At 51.2% G+C, this 22,834-nt stretch overlaps 7 protein-coding genes across 7 annotated transcripts; 2 read left to right on the forward strand and 5 right to left on the reverse strand.

Moving 5' to 3' along the window:
- Window positions 1-687: 687 nt before the first annotated feature.
- Window positions 688-2,772, reverse strand: SEPMUDRAFT_145638 (uncharacterized protein). Its single transcript, XM_016903176.1, has 3 exons — window positions 1,637-2,772; window positions 1,247-1,586; window positions 688-1,194 (listed from the first exon to the last, which is right to left on the reverse strand). The coding sequence occupies exons 1-3, from the start codon at window positions 2,705-2,707 to the stop codon at window positions 1,097-1,099; spliced, it is 1,509 nt and encodes a 502-aa protein (XP_016764503.1). The 5' UTR covers window positions 2,708-2,772; the 3' UTR covers window positions 688-1,096.
- A 626-nt stretch (window positions 2,773-3,398) lies between these two features.
- SEPMUDRAFT_145639 (uncharacterized protein) lies at window positions 3,399-5,055 on the reverse strand. The gene is made up of 7 exons (XM_016903177.1): window positions 4,889-5,055; window positions 4,184-4,727; window positions 4,067-4,098; window positions 3,940-3,959; window positions 3,800-3,864; window positions 3,677-3,686; window positions 3,399-3,599 (listed from the first exon to the last, which is right to left on the reverse strand). Exons 2-7 carry the CDS (start codon window positions 4,396-4,398, stop codon window positions 3,588-3,590), a joined length of 354 nt encoding a protein of 117 aa, XP_016764504.1. The 5' UTR covers window positions 4,399-4,727; window positions 4,889-5,055; the 3' UTR covers window positions 3,399-3,587.
- A 653-nt stretch (window positions 5,056-5,708) lies between these two features.
- Window positions 5,709-8,310, reverse strand: SEPMUDRAFT_145640 (uncharacterized protein). Its single transcript, XM_016903178.1, has 2 exons — window positions 7,868-8,310; window positions 5,709-7,815 (listed from the first exon to the last, which is right to left on the reverse strand). The coding sequence occupies exons 1-2, from the start codon at window positions 7,916-7,918 to the stop codon at window positions 6,277-6,279; spliced, it is 1,590 nt and encodes a 529-aa protein (XP_016764505.1). The 5' UTR covers window positions 7,919-8,310; the 3' UTR covers window positions 5,709-6,276.
- A 3,937-nt stretch (window positions 8,311-12,247) lies between these two features.
- SEPMUDRAFT_137164 (glycoside hydrolase family 5 protein) lies at window positions 12,248-13,603 on the reverse strand (the record flags this gene model as incomplete). Its single annotated transcript, XM_016902829.1, has 1 exon — window positions 12,248-13,603. The coding sequence occupies one exon, from the start codon at window positions 13,601-13,603 to the stop codon at window positions 12,248-12,250; it is 1,356 nt and encodes a 451-aa protein (XP_016764506.1).
- Window positions 13,604-15,353: 1,750 nt separating this feature from the next.
- On the forward strand, window positions 15,354-17,748 carry SEPMUDRAFT_145641 (phosphoglycerate mutase-like protein). Its single transcript, XM_016903179.1, has 4 exons — window positions 15,354-15,594; window positions 15,658-15,850; window positions 15,901-16,536; window positions 16,610-17,748. Exons 2-4 carry the CDS (start codon window positions 15,757-15,759, stop codon window positions 17,338-17,340), a joined length of 1,461 nt encoding a protein of 486 aa, XP_016764507.1. The 5' UTR covers window positions 15,354-15,594; window positions 15,658-15,756; the 3' UTR covers window positions 17,341-17,748.
- On the forward strand, window positions 17,731-19,931 carry SEPMUDRAFT_159864 (Ferric_reduct-domain-containing protein; the record flags this gene model as incomplete). Its single annotated transcript, XM_016907870.1, has 1 exon — window positions 17,731-19,931. Exon 1 carries the CDS (start codon window positions 17,907-17,909, stop codon window positions 19,929-19,931), a length of 2,025 nt encoding a protein of 674 aa, XP_016764508.1. The 5' UTR covers window positions 17,731-17,906.
- Window positions 19,932-20,363: 432 nt separating this feature from the next.
- Window positions 20,364-22,750, reverse strand: SEPMUDRAFT_145642 (hexose transport-related protein). The gene is made up of 5 exons (XM_016903180.1): window positions 22,075-22,750; window positions 21,428-21,995; window positions 21,163-21,267; window positions 20,967-21,081; window positions 20,364-20,847 (listed from the first exon to the last, which is right to left on the reverse strand). Exons 1-5 carry the CDS (start codon window positions 22,512-22,514, stop codon window positions 20,696-20,698), a joined length of 1,380 nt encoding a protein of 459 aa, XP_016764509.1. The 5' UTR covers window positions 22,515-22,750; the 3' UTR covers window positions 20,364-20,695.
- Window positions 22,751-22,834: the final 84 nt, after the last annotated feature.

Consider the following 22,834-nt stretch of genomic DNA (forward strand, 5'->3'; position numbering starts at 1 on the left):
ACTACCTACCTACCCTCTCTCTCTCTCTCTCTCTCTCTCTCTCTCTCTCTCTCTCTCTCCCCCTCTCCCCCCTCCCCCTCTCTCCCTCTTTCAAAACCCTCGGCCTCTCAGTATAGACAAGACACCCATTCAACAACCCCTCTGATATATCATAGATCATAGATATCCGCCTAGCAAACCACCTTACCTTACCTTACCCACCTAATCCGCCCAATCTTCAATCCTCAACCCTCAATCAATCAGTCAATTCACTCCCAACCTTCCACTCTGCGTTCATTACATTCTTCACCTTGAGGCTTTCGGCTTTCCCTCTACTGATTTGATTACTTGACCTGAACTTTTCTTCCTTGGTCTTTCTTCCTTGGTCTTCAAAATCTTGGAGGCAAAAGAGAAAAGAAAAGAGAACGAAGGGACAATAGAAAAAAAAGAATGTAGATGCTAGAGCTGAGTTGGAGAGTTAGATGACAGAACAAGTAGATGAGTTAGATGACAGAACAAGTAGATGAACAGAATAAGTAGATAAGCGGAACAACCAGATCAACCAGATCAACCAGGACAACTAAAACAACCAGATCAACCGGATCAACCAGATCAATCCAGATCAATCCAGAACAACCAGACAGCACTCTAACATCAATCAACAACCTAGTCAGTCATATCTGACATCTGACATCGGGAACAAAACAAAACTTGAAATTCGCAAGTAGGTAGTATGGAAAGAACATCGTTCAATACCGAAACATGTCGAAAAAGGCATGTGCATGTCAAAAGAAAAAACGGCGCTCAAAATACACGTGCACTAGTAGCCAGTCCCATTCGTGATAGCATGTAGTGGGTATCAATCCATCAATCCATCCATCCATTCATCCATCTCTCGTGCACTGCAACTGATAGATGACGCTACAAAGTGTCCGACATCACCTCCCGTCTTGCTGCTTCACATATCGCGCATAGTCAAAGTTAAGTGGTCGTCAAAAGTGGCCTGCAAACGGACCTTGTCGGGGTGACGATCATTTATTGTTTGTCGGGAGTCGCCATACAAGCTCGTTTGTTGGGAGTCATTGCTTCGCCAGCCACTGATTTGTCAAGCACATCTTCAAAAGTCCAGCTCGGCTCCCGTTCGCGCTTGTGCACCACGCCCTCCTCTGCTGCGGGCACTAGGACGCACGTCAGCATCGATCTCAGGGTCACTCTCTGTGGGTGATATGTTAGCAGGTGAGTCGTTGGTGTACAAGTGTATCATTACCGTCGCCAATGCCCCATGCACGTCCGCCGGATCGCGAACCCATACCATCTCCAGCAGTCTTGTAGATCTTCTTGTCGCCAGCGGGGGAGTTATCAGTCAGACTGTAGTGAGCTTGGAAGTCGTCACCACGACGTGCGTTGTTGACATTGGGCTTTTGAGGAGCCTTCTTGACACGATCGTCTTCGTGCAGAGGATCACCATACAGACCCAACCCTTTCTGTCGCTGGTAAGACTTGGCTTTGGTGGGAGCCGGAGAGTCGTCGTTGAGTTCCCAATGCATGTCGGCATCCTTGCGTGGCTGGTGCACAACTGGACGCTTGGGTGGAGATTCTGGTTCTTCCTGTAACGGAGTCAGCACGAGCATGATCGGGAACATACCAGCATACACACCTCGTCAACACCCGCGCCCCAATGACGTTCATAGTCGGGCTTGTCCTTCTGGACGTGCTTCGGTGGAGTCGCAAAGTCTTCGAAGCTGAAGGTGGCCGAGGACTTGTCTTGTGCACCCGTCCCGCCGGTCTTCCCGGGACGAATCGACTTGCCTTGTGGCGCATCCTCCCCATCACCAAAGGCAAAGTGGTCGTATTTCTGTGTGTAAGTCTTCTTGCGCTCGGGCGACCGTGGGGGCTCTAGATCTTCCTTAGTGTCGAATAGGCGGTTCTCCTTGAATCCCTGGCCTGCACCAGCCTTGAGCTTGTGCGGCGACTGGCTCCGGGACTCAGCAATCGGCTCCTCATTGGTGAACAGCTCCCCAAGATCTCGTGGAGCTGGCTTTGCAGATTTGGACGCTGCGTACTTTGGTCCACTGTATGTACTACCTCCCTCATTCGGATCGCGTTCTGCAAAGAGAGACAAGCTCGCGTGAGGATCGCGAGTGACCGAGACGCTGTCGCGTTTCTGGTGACCACTGATGACTACATCTTGGGGACGGCGACCATTGGCAGCTGCCTGGGTCGTGCTACCATCTGAGGAGGAGGAACCACCCTTGACGCTGTTCGCGATTGCCTTGATCTGCTCCTTGCCTTCTCGAATGGGCCAATTGCGGCCTGTCTTGCCAATGGCTTCGACCTGCTTGAGCAGTGTGCCTTGGTCCCAGTATTGGCGGATCTGTTGAATCTTGCCTTGACCATCCCACGTCACCACATGCGTGAGGGGCAATGTCACCTCGCGGTCGTCGAGCATGTTCGAATCCATGTTTGGCAAGAAGGCGCCGCCGCCCATGCGGAACTGGAGCGTAGTCTCGGTCTCGATGCAGCAGCCATTGTCGCCTTCGATGATGTGGAGAACCTTCTCATCTTTCTTGACGACTTGTTTGCCTTGCGCAGCGAAATGCTTCAGAATGGCCGTCGGCTCGTGGATCTGGGTCGTCGTGGTGATGTAGCTCAGACTCGCGTCGCTGGCCAATACTCCGGTGCTGGGCGACTGCAAGAACTGCAGGTAGCCACCCGCTTTGGCTGCCATTGTAGATGTGCGTGTATGTGCCAGTATATATGCGAGGATGTGCTGGTATGCTGCGTGAGTGGTGCTGTGTTATGGGCGATGTGGTCTGGGAAGAGTCGTGATGTGCCTCGTAAAAAGGAGGGAGACGCGAGACGCGATCCAAACAAAACCCTGAACCTTAATTTCACCACGGAGACGCTAAAATAGCTGGGGTCAACGCCAAGTCTAGACCACCACCGGTCTCTCACTCTTCCATACCTCCTAGAACACGCTATACGCCCTAACGAGCACATATCAAAGAATCATTAGAGCAAAAAGAATACATACAGTAATTCGAGATGAATAGTCGTAGCAGACAGTCGCTACAGACCTCAAGTTAACGTCGACTATATTTCTCCTACAATAATTGTCTTTGAGTATCCTAGACGCGTTGGTTATTAAACAGTATAGTATACCTGTACTCAATTGATCCAGTACGCAAACACTATACACTCGGCCGACAGTGTCATGATCAGCCATCTTATCCCCGGCTATATCGTAACAGCTGAGATAGCCGTACAATAGGAATTCCTATACTGTAGAATCTCTTTGATTATTATTTCCCCTTTTCACTTCGATATATCTTTCGAGCTACGACTTGAAGGAGGAAGTATCCCAATTCCAACATCCCTTGAACAACCTCAATTCGAAGTGTTAGAGAGAGCTTGGGCAAGTTCAGATATATGCTTAAACAATCTCTATTTCCGCCTACCTAAAGCAACCTATAACACCAAAAATCAAGCTGCTTCCCTCCTTCATTACCCCCTCCCTCAATTTAACTCCTTCCAACTCCTGCAAAAGACACTAGGTAGGAGAAAGGATCTCTCACTCCTGGACAGATGTCCGCATATGAATCGACCACTTATGGTGATCCCTATCGAGGCAATAAAATGAGATACTGATTCTGCACAGGAGACATCAAAAGTCTGGGTCTGCCGCGGAGACACTTACCTTGCTCAGGCTATATACCAGATCAAAATATCAGTCAGTCTTTTGCAAGTACAATAAATGGTACAAAAGAGAAGGGCGAATGAAAGTGAGAGGAGGAGGAGGAGGAGGAGGAGGGCGGCTCACATGTTGACAGTTGGAGAAAGGTCTCCCACATTGACTTGGTTGCCGCTGAGGGGGTTGCCGTTTCCCTGTGTCGAAACATTGTCAATTCCTACAGACTTGCCATGTCGTACAGGAGGTATCAAGTAGGGGGAGAGACAAACGTTATCCGAGTCTCCGCTTGCTGTAGAGAGAGAGAGATGGTCAGCATAATCAGTTCCAAGACAACCATTGCTCGACTTCTCTCCTTTCTTGGGGAGGGAGAGATTTTGAAGAACGCGGAAGACTCACCATTACCCGCACCAAAGGATGGGTTTCCGGAACTGCGAGAGAAAAAGAGAGAGAGAGGGGTTAGACTCTGTTTTGGGGATTGGGGAATCGTGACAGCATTATGGCTTGCTAACTCACCCCCCGTGGCCAGTAAAGTCCCCGAGAGAAGTGTCGCCAATGTTGCCTTCAGGAGATGGCGAATTGTTGTTGGTGGTAGTGGTGGTGGTGGGCCCGTTTCCGCCGGAGCCGCCTGGGATCAAGCCAGCGACGGTGCCTATGAGGCTTTGTGGTGCTGGGAGTGGTGCTGCAGCAACAGATGCCACGAGGACAGCGAGGATGGTTGAGTAGCGCATTGTGATGACTGTGTGGGGGGAGTGACGAAGGTGACTGGTTGGAATCGAAAGGTTGTTGGATGATGGAGGATGGAGCTGGCGATGTTGAAGCAGGATAGCAATTCTGTTGAAATCGAGAGCAGTTCGCTCTTCATATATTGTTTGCCTACCTACCAGATGACCCGCATTTCAGGTCACAAGCCGTATCGGCATGGCATCGACATACCGGGGGTCCATCTAGCAGGCAGCCGTCTGTACCCTAAGGAGTGATCAGGTTCGTCACAAGAGTGCCGGTATAGTAGCTGGAGGCCGGACTGCGTTCCAGAAAGTGCGTTCCAGAAAGTGCGTTCCTGCAGAAGTGCGGTTCTTCGCCTCAGCAGTTGTGCATACAAGCGTGTACGAAAGGCAGTATCAGATTCGCCGAAGTCACCGGTTCTTTGCTTCTTCTTCTTTCTCTACTTCTTCTTCTTCTGGTGCGTTTTCTCAGGTATATGGAGAAGGCGGAACTTGCCTAAAATACCTCCTAGCAGCGACAGAAATCACAGCCATCGCGATAGGCAGCCCATGACAACCGCGGGAAAGCACCCCAAAAGGTAGAACTAAGAAGTAGTTAGCTCGTAAGACTACACTGGAGAAAGAGGTGGAGGGCTGTGAAGTCTTGACGTCTGTGACGTTCACTTGGAAGATGCATAGGCGAGCGAGTGTAAGGAGGAGACTCAACACAAGTGAACTACCGAGAATAGCAGAAAACAAGCGAACACGATGGCGGCTTCAGCTATACCGTTTATGGGCAATCCAACCAGGGGTGAAGCGGGCATCAACGGCGGACCGGCCGGTCCAAGCGTCCGTCCTCCGAGCCCTAGGGCACGTGGTGGTTGATCGCCACCGGGATCAAAACATCGAAATACCTATATTTTGCCACTTACAGGGTGTACCTCCTGATAACTCCCATCCGACTCTACCTATTCTTACCTAGGTAGGTAAGTACGGTATGCAGAATTGTACCGAACGTGCTAGGGGACTTCTGCGCCTCCAAGCCGGCAACTTGTTCCCTCCGGTTAGACGAGCCGGTGGCAAGCCAGGTACACATATGTAAGGTACCAAACCTTACCTGAACAGCTTCACGGGGGAATTGGGGGAATTCTCCAGACTCCTCCTTGTCACAGTCGTATGTGATGTGATAGCCCAGACTCAGAGTTGTAGACAGGTTCGCTTCGCAATCTATGTTAGTTCCTTCGGCATTTATCTTGCGCGAGCAGAGTGTCATCTTGGTTGCCCTCGTGATGTATGTCATGTAGTATCGGAGGAAGAACGCCATTCCAATTGCGGGAGGTATACATAGTGCTTGTACGGGAAGAAAAGAAAAATTGTCCGATATGCCGATTTGCACCATTGTGAGCATTTCGGTGATGATAGGAGACCGAGAAATACCTCCTCTCCGGTGGCACCGAGCGACGAGGTGTTTATCGGCCGGCGCCTTGCCGATTCTGCTCTACTTCTTTTGCAACGGTCTTCTTCACCTCGCCCTCTGTATCCTGGCCTGCTTCTCTGCAGCTCACAGCCGAACGTCTGTTGATGGGATCACGTTTTACTCCACTCCCACACGGCGTCACGTCTCTCGCCAAGTGCCATGGACGCGCAGACAAGACTCCGCATTCAGACACCTCCAGCGAGAACGAGGCGATACGAAGACCCGATCGCGAAGGCACAGTCTTGCACGAACGGCGATCATCGCATATTGGTCTGAGTGAAAACTGCATGTGCCTTCCGCCATGCTGTAGTGTAGTCACGCGACAATGTCAAGAGCATCTTGCCGAGTGACAACATGTGCTCACTCTGCGTGAAGCCACCCTCTCTGCATCGATTACCTACCTCCTACCATGCTACGCCTGCACAGCTTCACGCTAAACTCCTCAGACTCCATCTCCCACTATCACGACTGCCGCCACCACTTGAGCTGGTTTCCGATCCAACACTTGGAGGTCGTTTCTTCTGAATCTTTCGGCGACCATCTGTACTGCTGGACCCGTGCCGCGAGCTGCTGCTACTGTTGTAAAGACTGATAGGCGGCGCGGACCGCTGTTTCTCAACCGACTGTTCTGCAAAAGTGCCGGGTCGCAGGATTTCGAAGCCGGAGCCATGACCACGCACCACTGCGGACTTGCGATGTTCGAATGATGTCCGTTGCTCTGGCAGCGCTTGCGCCGGCGCTTCTGGTACTGCCTTCTGGGCTGCCATAGCTGTTTCAATGGGTGGTGCTGCTCGCTGTGATTGCGCTTCGAAATTTGAGGATCTAGACATGTATTGCTCCAGTGAGTCGCCTGCTTGCTGCATTGCAGACTTGGATGCAGTGGATGCCACCGACTGCCTCGACTCTGGACGTAGCAAGATCGGTGCAGTGCGGCAGAACTGCGCAAACGGTGTCACGTCTGGTAAACTTGTTCTGCTTGCTGCAGCGGGTAGGGAGTCGAGGCTGGGTGGACGAAGAGACATGTCAGAGCTGCACCCTATTAGAGTAGCCGGTCTCGCAACAGGCGACTCCGAACGGGCCCGCACATGTTGGTGACGATCTCCAGAGTCCGAGACAGAGGAAGCTCGATGCTCATATGAAAAGCTTGCCGAGTCCCCACGAGTTTCTGTCCTGCGTACTCGTGGCGTAAGCTGGCCGGTTTCGGCAGCTTGTGATAGTCGATGGCTGTGCATGAGATCAAGCTCCATTGACTGCTGCTTTTGCCGTCGTCCCAGCAAATTGGGCGCCGACGACGATATTGGCTCGGTGTCGGTGCCATCGCTAGTTGATTGACTGGAGTCGCGGCTGCCATATTCATCGCCGTGGGTGCTGCCAGTAGTGACCGGTCCCGAGGCCCGATGGATTGCGTTGATCCCTTCAATGGTGCTGACGTATGGAGCCTGATTGAACAGGCTGGGATTTCCGCTGTACTTGGCATACGATAAAGGTGGATGCTGCTTGTTCTTTGCCGGTTTGGACATCACGCCTTCTGGCTGACCGTGGCCAGTCATTCTTGTGCCTGCCATACCGGCATTCGTCGCAGGGTTGGAAGCATTCGTGGATTCCAAACCGTGTCGGCCATGTCGTGTGTCAGCATCCTGCTTCTCCAGATCGATCTCGTGACGTTGATGGACGGCCGCGTCCCACATTGAAGCAGTTGAAGTGTCCCGCGTTGATGCGGGCTCGGGGCTGTTGTTTCTTGAGATCCATACGCCCTCCACTTCCACCCCGCTTTCGATGGCTCTGATGCCGAACGGGACATCTGTGGTTGTTGGAGGTCTTCGTCGGTGGCTCATTTGCCGATGCATTGCTTGCTCTTCTTGTTTGTCCTTTTCTGCTATGGCGCTGTATTTGCGCAAGTTATAGTGGGTGTGTCCCAGTTTTGCACATCCCAAGAGCACAGTGACAACAATAGCACAAGCGAGGATCTGCATTCCTATCAGCGGACGAGTTGCCACATCAGGCCATTGGAGCGCCTACAAACACTAGCTTCTCCCACGTCTGCCATGCCGTGAAGAATGCTTTGCCCATGCTGATGTCAGCTCGCTCTCCGGATTCAACTCCAGGCCACGCAGGATGCACAGTCGTGAAAGTGAGGAAGAGGAGCAACTTCAAATGCACCAGAACGGGAGCCACGTGAGCTGTCAAGAAGACGCAGGTGGCAGCGTCTGCAGACCACGCAGGTGTCGGTCGGTGCACGGAAGCTTCAACCCTTCACGCAAGTGAGTGAAGGCGATTCTGCTACTTGTGAAGACAGCGGAGACTTCGGTCCCATCGTAGGTCGCAAATTCCAGCGAGGAACGTCACACGGGCGCGCGGACGCGTTGTCGGTGCTGCCGAGTAGGCGACATCCAGCACTCCCTTCCCCGAGGCGGTGAAGAGGAGGTCGATGCACGCTGGCGGCTCCCAAGAATGTACCTAGATTTACACAGGTTTTCCGTCGAAGCAAGGTGGAAAAGAGAGAGGGTGTGGGTGTGTAGAACATGATGGTGAACGTGGGAGCGAGCCCAGCAGTATGGCAGTATGGCGGAGAGCATGGCAGTCTGGTGAGGCGGGTGGCACTTGCCTTTCTCGCTGCCAAACTGCGTGCGTAGATGGAAAGCGGCTGCGATCCATTCTTGTGTCACCGAAGCCCAATATATTGGTGCATCTTCTCTCGCACCCTTCCACACGCGCCACGCAGCACCCGCGTCATCTTGTACATGTACCTGAGTACGACGTTGAGATCGAGGACTGTGAATGCCTTGCGCTGCGGGTGGGAGTGGTGCCGAACATGCAGCATTCGGAAATCTACTTGATGCACGTGGCGTGTCTTCTCTCTGAGAGGACTAGGGGGTAGAGGATGATGAGGGAGAAGAGGCGGAGGAGGAGGAGAGGAATCGGGAGAGGAGAGAAGCCAAGGCTGCCAAGCTACACCACCTCGAGCCACATCGCAACCGAATGTGTACACCACCCATGTGCTTCTCATCACAACCTCATCGCCATACCATGACATGCTACGGATATCCACCTCCACGAAGCCTCTGCAAGCTGTCACCCGTCACCGTGAACCAGACAGGATACCCGAAAACGAGAGCTGCCGCGCACGCAGAGCTAGCAAGCAGACAGTCCATTTTTCAGGATATAATGCCTTCTAAAAGTGGTGACACCACTCTCTGACACGAGTGTGTGCGCCACTTTGAGGTGGAGGGCGCAATTCCCACTGAAATAATACACTACGGATCGTGCGGGACATAGTCAGGTTAGAGATACGTGCGGCTTCTTCGTGGCCTGAGCAGAGGGCGAGGCAGCCTGCCAGCGTGGGTGGGGAGTGCTCTGAGCTGTGTTGTACGGATACCAGCGACCTGGAGAGCGAGGGGCGAGCATCCATCAGCTCAGGTTAGGTCCATGCTGATTCTTTGACCCTGCCCTGTGCGGACATTCATTACACCACCCAGGGAAAAATCCCGCAGTGTGTACGATGGCCAATAAGAACGGGCTCATATCTCGTACCTGGCCTTTGGCTTCGAAAGTCCTCATATCGCATCTTCTCCGAAGATGCTGTGAATCGAAGCTCGCCGGTAGTCTAGGTGGCTGATCGGTGAAAGCTCTGGGCATGCCTACCAGGATCGTCAGGCGCCAGACTACTGTATTCCCACAGCATAAGGTAGGGAAGGCATGTTTCCACTGTTCTCCTCTGTCGCTTGACCAGACCCGGAGGCTCGCCGTCTTTGTCTTTGGGATCTACGGACCGTTCATCGGAAGTTTCTGCAGCCGCTAATGCTCGCCCCTCTCCGCCTCCGTCGACGAAAGGTCCCAAGCTACAATCATATTTCTCGCGCAATAGAATGTAGAGGTTTACCAATATTTTCGTCGGTCGTGGTCTTGGTGGTAGTCTTCTATTGACTTGGCTGCTGGAGTCTCTTAGAGCGAAGGAATAGAAACTTCCTAAAACATGAATCGGCAGGTGCGAAGGGTGAAGGTAAGGTAGTTCGGAAGCTGCGATACTTGGTTGCAACAGTGAGTTGCCTTATGTTTCCCACTGCGCCCATCTTTCACTTCATCATCCCTCGTCTCTTTCTTCCCAAATCCTTTCCAATACATAACGTACAACTCCAAGTACCAACATGCTCGACGAATGCAACACTCTTAAGACTAGCAAAAGGCAGCCACTGAAAAACAACAAAAGAAGGGGTATCATTCTACAGCAGCAGCACATCTTACACTTACAGCCCAACAAAAAACGAACCAAAAATAAAGAACTCATTCCCCCACCACACTCGAACCAGAAGTCGTCGTGGCCGTCGTCTTACTCCAACTCTTCCCCGAAGCAATAGAAGCATTCTCTCCCGCTAGTCTCGTCGACGACTTCCTCGATGGCAATCCCAGCTTTTCCATAAACGACGATCTCAATGATGAAGAAGGAGAAGAATATGACGAAGGAAAAGTGGGAGAAGTAGGAGAAGCGGCATCATTGTGATGCCCTCCCCCGCCTCCCCCTCCTCCTCCTCCCCCTCCTCCGCTCCGACTGGTCAACATCGAAAACGAACTCAGCGAGAAGAGAGATACAGAGTCTCGACGATAACGAGAAGTTTTGACTATGATTAAAAAGAATATCGCATCATGTCAGCGTGAGATTAGACTTGACAAAAAGAAAGAGAAGGGTAGAGAAAGAGAGAGAAAGGAAGAAAAAAGAGGATAGAACTCACCTTCACTAGTCGACTGAGTACTCGAATGTGAACTACTACAGAGTTGTTCTGCAGTCCGTTTCCCCACTTCTTCATCTGCGGCTTGGATTTCTGCTTGTGTGTCTACATCAAATCAGAAAAAAGGGTGGCTGTTAGCAAAGAAAAAAAAAGAAACCTAGGAAGAAGAAAAACAAAACATTGAAGGGTTTCTTGGTGGCTTTGATGAGGTTCACGAGATGATGAGATGCTGAGATGCTGAGCTGTGATGACGAAGAAGGATTATTCTTTTCGAAATGTTCACATACGCATATTCCCCGCTCCACCTCTCCCCACCGGCCTGATTCTCCGCGGAGAGGAAGAAGAGGAAGTTTTTGAGAGGGTGTTGTCGTGATTGTTATTGTTATTATGGTTGCTTCTACTCTTGCTCTTGATTTTGCCGCTGAGGATAGGGATGGGAGACGTCATTTGTCCGATTTGTGACTGATACAGGTAAGGTATGTGATCGAGTAGGTACTGAGGGTCGTTCGTCCAGTTATGCTGTTCTTCTTTGAGCACTTGACAATGAGCTAACTTCGCCCCAGGGAAACTGTTGTTGTTCTTGTTGTTCTTGTTGCTGGTATGGATACTCCAAACTCAAGATGCATCAGTAAAGTCATCACAAAAAGGAAAGTCGATCGTTCAGAAGGGGCGGCGACCCAACACCGACATCGCTAGAAAAGAGCTCTAAGTCAGGTCAGCTAGACCTCTTTCGAAAAGAAGATCTACGTGTGTACGGAGCCAACAAAAAGGTAAATCCACCACTACCACCTACTGCCTGCCACCCGACCTGCTTGCTGTTCGCTCAACTCTACCATCAGAACGCTACCTCCTACCTCTTGTGAGGCTATTAGTTGATATTCTCTCCAGTCTGTCACCAGTCCCCGTATAGATATCGTTCCTACATACCTAGCCCGTACCTAGGTAGACAGGTAGTGTGGGATGCGTGGATAAGATGGCAAACAAGGAGACTTCATCCCATCTCATCCCATCCCAAAAATCCACGCGAGTTGATCGTATTACCTACCCACTGGCCAGAGAGAAAAAAAATTGGATACGATATGCAGCCCAAGGACCGAATACCTCCCTACACACTGAGGCATATTATTCATGTCATGTCGTGGGGTGAACAAGACCCTGTGTCGATCAGAACAAGACTACATGTACCGTATTTTGCCGAAAGCTTCTTCTTCCATCGGCTCTTCTTGTCCCACGCGACGTCATCGTCTTTTCTTTCCCTTTTTCTTTTTCCTTTTTCCTTTTTTTTTTCGGTGCTTTCAACAGTGTCAACCTGGAAGGGGTTTGGCAACTGCACGGGCTGATTATCATTATTATCAACAATATCTAGGAGGTAGCTAGGAGGTACAGCTACAGTATTGGGGGGACGATTTGCTTGAGGCTACAATGCCATCGCTCGGGAAAAGATGTATTAGCATGCGGAATGGATATGGAATCTAGGAAGTTGCTAATAGTGCACTCAGACATGGTATAGTAAAAAACATCATGAACAACAAGCAGCAGCAAGGTAACAATCAATCAAATCATAACTATATAGCAACCGATTTCCTCACTGCAACGCCAACACTTCCGCCTCCTTCTTTCCTCCAATCCACAACAACAACAACAATCCTTCGTAAGCAAACCACCACCACCCACCTCAATAAAACTCCGGAAGATTCTGAAAATCCGGAATTTCCTGACTACAATCAAAACTTCTCTGATACGCCAACTGCGGCATCGTGCCAGCCTTTAAACCCGCCTTATAACTCCACTGAGCACTACTTTCCGTCTGCCAAGTCCAATAAAACCAACCCCAGCCCTGTTCAAACGAATGCATTTGTGCCTCCGCAAACATCAACAACCACTGCTTATACACATCGGAATAATCGCTCGGATCGGCATTGGCGCCGTCGCAGCTACATCGAGGGTTATTGTTGGTGGGACAGGTCGGGGTTAAAACGGAGCCGTTGATGGATCCGCCGGGGGTGCCGACCATGTTGAGAGTGCCTTCCCAGCGAGAGCCGACGCCGACGTTGTTGAGGTAGTTGGCGCAGTCGGTGTCGGCTTGGGACCATTCTCCGCAGAGGGTGGGACCGAAGCCTGTGGCGGTGTTTTGGGATCGGAGTGCTTGTTGGGTCCAGCCGGCACAGGCGAAGTTGATTTTGTCGTGGTGGTTGAGAACGATTTGATCGACGTTGAAGATGACATATTGATGGACGTCGAGAAGTAATTTGTCGTTGCCTGTGAGTTTACCCTGCCAATTGTCAAGGCCCATGAACCCGTCTCCAAAGACGATGATGCCGGTGAAATTGTTCCCGCGAACGGCGTCGATGGCGGATTGTGTCCACGAAATCACGGTGGATTGATCGAGTTCGACCATACGTGGTTCATTGACCAGACCGTACATGGTGACGATGTTTTTGTAGCGAGGTTGTGTGAAGAATTCCGAGAGCTGCTTGTGGATGGCAATGGTGCGGTCGCCGTTCAAAGTCCCATCAGTTCCGTTCAACCACCCGATGGCTCCCTGATGGCCGGAGTGATTCCATCCATTTTGTGAGCCGGGAGCGCCGTGAAGATCGAGATTGATACGGAGTCCATATTTTCGAGCCCACTCAATTCCTCGGAGGAGATACCGCCATGACACTTGAGAGACGTATGGATCGCCGTCGTAGGTGATAATGGCCCAGTAACTGAAGGGAATTCGAACATGGTCGAAACCTGCGGCTTGGAGGTCTGCAAAGGTGGATTCAGTGACCCATGAAGAATAGTGCTTCTCGAGGATGGACTTGGCATTGGTAGGCCCGAGAGCTTTGGTCAGCGTCCACTCGTCTACGACATTATCGGACGTCTTGTAAGACGAGAAGAGAGAAGGTGTAATGAAGGGTTCGATGCTGAGCCAGCCACCCACATTACAGCCTCGGACGGGCATGGTCCCATACTTGAATTCTTCATTCAGAGGTGGGACCTGGTCGTTGGCCCGTGTGCTGTCGTCCCATGTACTGTTGAGGCCCATGATTGGTAAACCGCCCACCATTTCATCGGTGAAGGTGACATTAAAGTCTTGCGTATCGTACCAGGAGAAAGGATCGAGCCAGGTGCCTTTATACTGTGATGGGATGCTGTCCTTGGAGATGTTGTCCAGATTACTGTTGTCGGGACCTCCTGAACTGTCGCTTGCTGCTGTCTTAGCTCCACCAGAGTCACTTGCTCCAGAATTTCCCTTTTTCGACACCACCACAGCCACGGGAATGATGATGGCAAGCAGGATGATGAACACTGCAATCCCGATATAAATCTTCTTCCGCCGCTTTCTCTTCCGCTCCTCTTCTTCTAGATCAATGTATGGATTGCTGCTGTTGTCGCTTCCATCTCGGCGTCGGATGTCTTCCGAGTAGTCTTCTTTTTCGCTGTATTCATACTCGCTCGGATCGCCTCGTTCCAGGACCTGTCCACTGGCAATTCGTCTTTCTTTCCGTTCTCGTCGCGGCCGTTCCTTCTTGTCTCGTATAAAGTCATAATCATCGCGTCTCTCTCGTCTTCTACTCTCCGACCTCACTCGCGTGCCACGAATAGGTACCTCATCGCCCTCCTCCTCCTCTTCCCCTCGCAACCACGCCTTTCTTTCCTCTTCCTTCCGCCTCCGCCTCCGCTCCTCTCTACGTCGTTCGCGCTCTCTCCGGCGATCTTCTCGTTCACGCTCTAGATCACTGCTCCGGGTCGCATCGTCCTCCGCCTCCAGCTCGACCTGTACATAATCTCTTTCTCTTTCTCTTTCTCTTTCTCTTTCTCGAGGTCGTGGTCTCGGCGGCGCCTCATAGTCGTCGTACCCCAGTTTCTTATTCAGCCGGTCCAGTTTCTCCAGCTGGTCCATACTCAGCGCACCACTTCGGCTTCCAGAGCCACTTGTCGTGTATCCACTGCTTTCTGGCGCATGTCGCGATCGGGTTCGCGAGCTATTGGGTGGTCGCGAGCCCCTTCTCCTCCTCTCTGCATACTCATATGGATCGTCGGCACCCGCTCTGCTCTCCCTCCGGCGCCGCCGTCGTCGTCTCTCGGGATCGTCACTGTCCTCTCGCGCGAGCAAGTCGCCATTGCTGTCTTCGCGTTGATGCGTTCTCCGGCGGCGCTGTTGGCGTCGCGCGGGAGAGTCGTGGGCGGGCTGGGAGCTTGAAGACGGCATGCCTGCGCGCAATCTATAGGACCTTGTTCTGTTTCCCGTGAGGAATGCTTGTTCAGTGTGCTGTGCGACGCTGCAATTCCTCCGGCGTGTACAGTATCTATTTGCGATCTATTTACGTTACAGGGCTCCTGCGTTGTCAAGGGCGACCGAGTCTTGGCTCTTTCACGTCTCCGATCCCCCCATCTCCGGCATCACATACATGTACTTTCGCAACATCATCGGACTGAATCTGACGTTGTTTATCCCACCGACCACCGCCAGCAAGTCCTGATTACACACTGGCCATGATATCCTCCTCCCAAACCTCTAACCATAGGGCCACAATGGTATTGACTGGGAATCCAGTGCAGTCTTCCACCACCACCACCTCCACGACCACCATATAGTAGTCCTACGGCGAGGTAGCACGATGATGTCTTCTTCTGCGCCCTTTGGCCCCTGGGGAGCTTCTTGCAAGCCTGCAATGCAACCTACGCTACCTTAAGGCCATGCTCGAACCTGCGTTCCCGATTGGTGCAGGATCGATCTGCTGTGGAGGAGCGAGCTATCAAGTCTTGGCTAAAAGAAAACCGCCCTCCAGTAGAGGAGCTATCAAGTCTTGGCCAAGAAGCACCCTCTCTCACGAATTGACGGCTCGTCCTTGGTATAGACATACCGGAACAACGCGTCCTCGTCACAGTTGATCACATGGCTCCCAGCAGCTTCTCTTTTCATCCTCCTGGACTCAGTGGGCACTTTCGGCCCTGGAGAAGACATTCACTCCCAATGCCAAGACCTTTATCCAGTATCTTCACGTCTCTTGGCTGCGGCCGACAACAAAACCAGTAGGTAAGCTCATGCAGGACTATCAGGCATGGGAAAATAGTCTCTGATAAAGAGCTTGGTAGGTAGTAGCTACATATTCGAAGCTTTCGCCGCCCACCACTACTCTTGCTCGGCTACACTTTTGCAGCTTGACTCTTTCCACCAAACGTATATCGTGCACCATGAAGTCTCACGCTCTGCTCATCACCGCACTTGCAACGCCTATTCTGGGCAGAACGGTTCACAGCGTGATCGTCTTCAGTCGTCATGGAGATCGTACGTCGTACAACAGTCTGGAAGGAACTCTGACTAAACATCTTGCGTAGGCACGTCAAAGGTCTATCCGGGCTACCAGATGACCAGCTTGGGAGCACAGCAATGCTACAACTCCGGCTCCTTCTACCGGGATCTCTACGTTGCCGATGGAGCCCCATCTCAGATCGCAGACATCTCTTCTACCCAAGCCGATCACGCCCAGTTGTGGGCATCTGCACCCGAACAACCCGTTCTCTTCCAAACCGCCACCAACTTTCTCCAGGGCCTGTATCCTCCACTGCAATCTCTCGACTCGAATTTGGCGACGGAAGAGCTCGCCAACGGGACATCCATCGAAGGCCCACTGAATGCGTATCAATATGTCCACATTCAAGGCGAGGCAGACAATGCACCTGACACGATCTGGTTGAAAGGCGATGATGCCTGCCCGGCGTGGAATCGGGCATCGAGAACTTATCGTGATTCCACTGAATACCAAGCAACTCTTGCAAGAACAGCCGAATTCTATTCCCAGTTCGATGGACTACTCGGACCAATTCTCGGGGCTGAGAACGTTTCCTTTGCGAAAGCATACGATGTGTTTGACCTGTTGAACACCGCCAAGGTTCACAACGAGAGCATCGCGGGACAGATATCCGACGAAAACTTGGATGAGGCGAGATATTTGGCGAATGAATGGGAGTGGAGTAAGTGACGTCGCATCACCGCCTTCCTTCATCAAAACCACAGAATCAGACAACTGACCACGTTCTCGTCCAGATATGAACTACAACTCTTCCCTCCCCGACCGCTCGATCGGTGGCGAATCCCTCCTGGGAGGCATGCTCCGCCAAATCAAGTCTGTCGTCGATGATGAAGCCGCCACGAAATTCTCTCTCATGACTGGATCATACGATACTTTCCTCGCATTCTTCGGAATCATGGGTCTTCCGGCCGTAGAGCCCAACTTTTACGGGATCCCCGATTATGCGAGTACGATTACGTTTGAGCTCTACTCCGAAGCAGACAATGCGACATTTCCTGCAGCTGGCAATGTCGACGAGGAACTTCTGGTGAGGTTCCTGTTCCGCAATGGCACTGAAGCAGACTCGGAGTTGACGTCCTATGCACTTGCGGATTTGCCCGTCGAAGAGAGCGGAGGAGTGAAATATGGAGCTTTCCGGAATGGATTGGAAGGTGATGCCATGTCGAGCGTGGGCGCATGGTGCCAGAGGTGTGGGAGTCAAGCAGAATTTTGCTTGAGCGCTGATGCCACCATGGATGGTGAAACAGCATCCTCATCCGCTGGCAACGAGAACGGTGGCCAGAACAGCGGTCTTTCGGCTGCAGCAGGTGGCGGAATTGGCGCGGGTGTCACCCTGGCTGTAGTTGCTGCAGTGGCATTGCTCGCGTGGGTAATGTTGCGTAAGAGGAGTTCCGCTGTTGTTGGGGAAAAGGGTAGCCAGGACGACCTGTTCCACAAGAGTGTCAGTGACAGCGAGAGTGTATGAGGCTCTCAACTGCGGACACTGCGGAATGTGGAGCATACAGACCGACACTCTGAGCATCTCCGGAGTATAAAAAACAAAAAAAAGCCAAGTTCATTTTAGACAAAGAGTTCAAGATGCCGTTCACTTGCCGCGATCACCACACCCACGTGGTTGCCAAGGGTTGAAGTGGAAACTTGCTCATCCAGCCAAGACTCTGCAACCTCTCAGACTCTCAGCAGCGGCCAGACGTCTGCCCTAACACGAGCCTTGCGCCTTTTTAGTCTTTTGTAGAATCCTCAAGGCACAGACTGATGCAGTAACTTGTCCGACATGCTCCTGTGTGTGGCGTTGGCTTCCCTGCTCAAACCTGCTCACTCACTCAATCACTCACTCACTCACCCACTGTTGATTCTCCCTCCTTTATTCACCCTTCATTCACTTCAACCTCCAATCCTCCTCGAACCCTCTGCAAAGAAAAATTCCATGTCACTAAGGGCTTTATAAAAAAAAGAAGAGGAATAGGTTCCCCCTACGTGGAGACCAAACCTCCACTGGGTGACAATACTCCCTCGACAATCGAACTCACCATGTCGGCATCACTCCCCGACCATAACCTCTTGGTCGCTAGACAACACATCCAAGACCATAGTCAAGCAAATACGCCCTACTGGGCCTATCCTTCGCGAGTCCTTCCCTGCGTCAAAGATGTCGGAACATGCGAATACCTCGACCACGTATACGGTGACCATGTCACGTCCATGCTCTATACCTTCATCCTCTGGGGCGTGATCTTGGGAGTCCTCCTCCTCTGGACTGTCACACGCATCTGGACCACGGGAGGGCCGAACTCCTACGCAGCCTCCACACCTCTGTTCACACTCGTATCCAAAATCAAGTCCTACAAACGCCACTTCCTCCCCGACTCCCCCATGCGATTCCTTTTCGGCCGCATCAGCCGCCTCCAAGTCCTCGTTCTCAGCATAATCCTCGCCTACATCACCATCTTCACTTTCGTCGGCATTAGCTATCGTCACTGGATCACCCCCGTCACCGGCCACCCCGGCCTCCACAACACACGTTCTTCACTCGGAGGTTGGTCCGACCGCATCGGAGCGCTCGCATATGCGCTGACGCCCTTTGCCATCTTGCTCTGCATGCGAGAAAGTGTCCTGTCGCTGTGCACGGGCATTCCCTACCAACACTTCAACTTCTTGCATCGTTGGCTGGGGAGGGTGATTTTCGCGCAGAGTTTGCTGCATACCATCGGTTGGACGATAATTGAAGCGAAACTGTATCAACCGCAGCCGGCCGTGTATAAGGAGTTTATCAGCTCGCAGTATATCATTTTTGGGTGTGTGGCCATGGCATTTCTGTCGTTCCTCTTTGTGTTTTCTCTGAAGCCCGTGATTCGCTGGACGGGGTATGAGTTCTTCAAGATTACGCATTGGATCATTGCCGTGTTGTACTTGGGAGCGTGCTGGGGCCATTGGGATAAGCTGTGGTGTTGGATGGTCCCGTCCCTGGCATTGATCGTCATCGATCAGAGCATTCGAGCCTTGAGGACGTTGTACATCCACATGGGAGGAAAAGGCTCGTTGGGTGCAGGATTCAAATGCGCGCAAGCAGACCTTCAAGTCCTGACCGACGACAACGGGACCGTTCTCAGGCTGGATTTCGACTACGAACATCGCAATGCAGGAAGCTGGCAAGCCGGACAGCATTTCTATCTGACGTTTCCCAGTCTTTCGATCTGGCAAGCCCACCCCTACACTGTCTCGAGTGTGCCGGATATGAGGAGTAAAACCCAACATCACACCTACATCATTCGCGTCCGAGATGGCCAGACGAAGAAACTCGCCGCACTGGGAAACGGCGCTACCGTTCCTGTAATTCTCTCCGGACCATATGGACATGGTTTCCCCAGCTACGAAGCTCAACACGTCTTGGCCATTGCCGGCGGGACAGGAGTGACATTCACCTGGCCGATTATTATGGAAGCCGTCCGTCAATGTACCTTCACCGCAGCCGTCCTCGACTTCATCTGGGTGGTCCGAAAAGCCGAAGACGTCCTCTGGCTCTCGAGCGAATTAAGCCAGATGAAGAAACTGCTCAACGAAGCTCTCGGCCTGCGAATCTCCATCTTCGTCAGCAGAGACATCCGGCATCGCGTTGGCAAAGACAACAACACCAAAAATATCATCAACACCAACAAAAACGAAAAACTCCCCATCATCACCAGCAGCAACGACATTGCCGATGACAATGAAAAACCCAAATCCTCCAACATCAAATCCCCCCTCACATCCTCCCTCTCCAACCACTCAGACACATCACTAGAAGATCTCCTCGCCGCCACGAGCAACAGCAGCAGCAAAGACGACGACAACAACAACAACCCCCGCTTCCAAGTCCACTGGCTCCAAGACCACCACCCCTCCGTCGCCGATCTCGTCCTCGATTTCTCCGAGCGCGCAAAAGAATGCGGTGGAGGAATTGAAGTCGTGGGGAGTGGGCCCGAGGCCATGGGTTCGGATTTGAGAGCTGCTGTTGCGAAAATTCACATGGGGAGAGAAGGGGAAGGGTTGAATTTGTATTGGGATTCGAGGGAATAGAATAGAGAGGGGCTGCGGGGTGGGAGGTGTTTTTTTTTGTTTCTGTTTTTGCAATGCCAGGAGAGCGGAGTAGAATTTTCTGGGCGCGAAATGATCATGTGTATATGAAGATTATGATTTAAGAAAAAAAGTGAGATTCTTTTGAATATATGAATATATCTACTTTTTTTACTTTTACACTTTTACCCTTCGCATGAAAAGTTTGTAATGGTGAAACTACAATTCAGATCTCTCATACCTTACGCGCTAAGTCAAGTAGCTCGCTCGTTCGTATAAACGTCTTCCTATTGTTATTACCTTATAATTTATAATTATCATCCTTTGATTCCTTTCTCTGTCCCAAATCATCATCATCATTATCGACCTCCCCCCGGACGCCAGACATACCGAAGAAAAACGTCTACCTCATCCAGCTCACCTACAGAAAATTGGCCCCCCTTTCAAAAATACATCGGGGTCGAGAATGATGATCATCATGATCAAGCAATTCCCAAAGAAAAGGAATCCAACCTACTCTCAGTTCACTGATCTGGTGCGTACAACTCCACACCCACACCCATACGCAGAAAAGTGAAAAAATCCAGCTAGCTATAGGTATATTCGATCTCCAACCTTCATCTCCAACTTCCATCTTTGTTCCATCTCCAGCAATCTTTACCAAAAAAAAACCAATTCACATCGTTTCCACTCCCCTCCCTCTTGAATCAAAACACGCTTCATAAATCATCCACCCACCTTTCTTTTCTCTCTTTCTTTTCCACAAATCAAACAACCCGATCCAACCTCCCATCCCCCTTCCTCACCATCTTCTCCTTTTTCAAAGCCGCTTTAGGAGGCCAAGGAGCTTCAAAAACTTCTTTTAATTCTTCCAATGTACGACCTTTGGTTTCTACGCCGATGAAATACCATATGATACCTATTACAACAAAAAAAAATCAACAAAAAAAACACAATCAATTAACGATAAAAATGTTTGTGCCAAAAAGGGGGGGAGGGATGTTTGGGATGTATATGTGAGGGATGCACACGACGTACCATAAGTAAGATTCAACGCGACAAAAACCAAATAATATTTCCACGCGATGGATTTGAGTGCGATGGCCGTGACGTAGGTGTTGTAGAAATTTGCCGTGTTGTTCATTATGATGTGCTAATAATCGAGTTCTGTGTTAAAAAAAGAAAAAAAAAAACAATCGGGATTAGTTGGGTGGGAGGGGATGATCATACGTACAATTCCCATGCCTGTTGCTCGAGTGTGATTGTCGAGACTCTCGGCGCAGTAGGTCGCTGTTAAGGGTGTGTAGATGAAACTGTAGACGCAGCCGAAGAGGAAGATCTAGATTGAAGAAGAAGGAAGGTATGTGATTAGTTTTTGGTGTGAACAATGTTTTCTTTTTTCTTTTTTCTTTCCATCTTAGCGGACTTGTAGAGAAGGAGTTTCGCGTGCTGTGAGGGACAAAAACAAAACAAAACAAAAGAAAAAGAATCATCCTCACCATAGCCACTCCAGCATTCGAGAGAGCCACTCCAGCACCAGCAGCAGCAGCTTTACTCGTAAACTGAGACGAAAACCCCGTAACAGCAGAAAAGATTCCCGCGAGCAGAATCGATCCCACCCATAATTTCGTTCGTCTACCAATCCAATCATTAGTCGCAGAACCCGCGAGAGCTCCCGCACAGCTCACAATGCTATTGACGAAAGTGAGCAACAGTCTCCGATCAGTAGAAACGATTCCGAGTTGGGTGTACATGCTCGGTAAATAGTATGTGAGAACCGAATTGCCGGACAATTGACTGCCATAACTCATCAGGAGTACCATGAGAAGTCTCCAACGAGCAGAATGCGTGTGAACGAGTTGGCGCCAGTCCCACCAGGCTCGCCCTTTTTGCACCGAGATGGATTCTTGAAATTCTTGAAGTTCGAGTTGTACGACGGGATGGTTCACGTCGCCGGCTCCGTGGTATTTGGCGAGGATTTGGGTGGCTTCGTCGATTCGACCATGAGAGCAGAGCCAGCGAGGAGATTCGGGGATTAGGAAACATCCCAAGAGTATGAAAAGGGGTCTAGCAGATAAATTTGTCAGTCAGCCAAACTAAAAAAAAACATGATAATGAAAAACCCGGTCGGGTCAACCATACTCACGGAATACATTGCAACCCCAACGGCAACCTCCACGCCAACTCCGAAGTCTTATTCTTCGCAGTCGCATACGTCACGCCCGTCGCGAGAATCGATCCAGAATAAAAAAACGTATTATAATACCCCGTCACTCTCGCCCTCCACTGCGGCGGAGCCAACTCAATCGCATACGTCGGAGCAGCCGATGTTCCCAAGGCAATTCCAAATCCCAGCACAAATCGCCCCCCGAGGAGATATGCTTGCGTCTGCGCTGCCGTCACCACAATTGCTCCAATCATGAGAATCACCGCTCCCACGCCCATGCCCGCTCGCCGTCCGCCAATGTCGACGATGGCGCCGGTGAAAATGGCTCCGACCATGCTGCCGATGGTGTAGATGGCGAAAATGATTCCGGTGGAAGCTCCGGTTTCTTCTTTGTGGAAGTATTTTTTATATTGGTCCATGGCGTTGATGGTGCTGAAGATGGAGCCATCGAAGCCCGAAGCGGTGGCATTGAGACATGCGGTCAGGAGGATGAGGTAGAGTTGGAGGGAAGTCTTGGATAATGGATTGAGAGGCGCTGCGGTGGTGGCTTGGAAGAAGGCGGTGTTGCCTTGGACTTCGAGGATTTGGGCGATTGATGCCGACGGCTCTTTGCTGTTGTGGTGGGCACTCCCACTCTCGTGAAGGGTTCCCGAGCTGGCTATACTGGCGACGGCCTCCAAAGTGTCGTTGTCCTTTGCCATTTGAGGATGAAAGAGTTCGTTGCGGTTGAAAAGGAGCA

Source organism: Sphaerulina musiva (assembly GCF_000320565.1).
Source record: "Sphaerulina musiva SO2202 unplaced genomic scaffold SEPMUscaffold_1, whole genome shotgun sequence".
In the NCBI taxonomy this organism is placed as follows: domain Eukaryota; kingdom Fungi; phylum Ascomycota; class Dothideomycetes; order Mycosphaerellales; family Mycosphaerellaceae; genus Sphaerulina; species Sphaerulina musiva.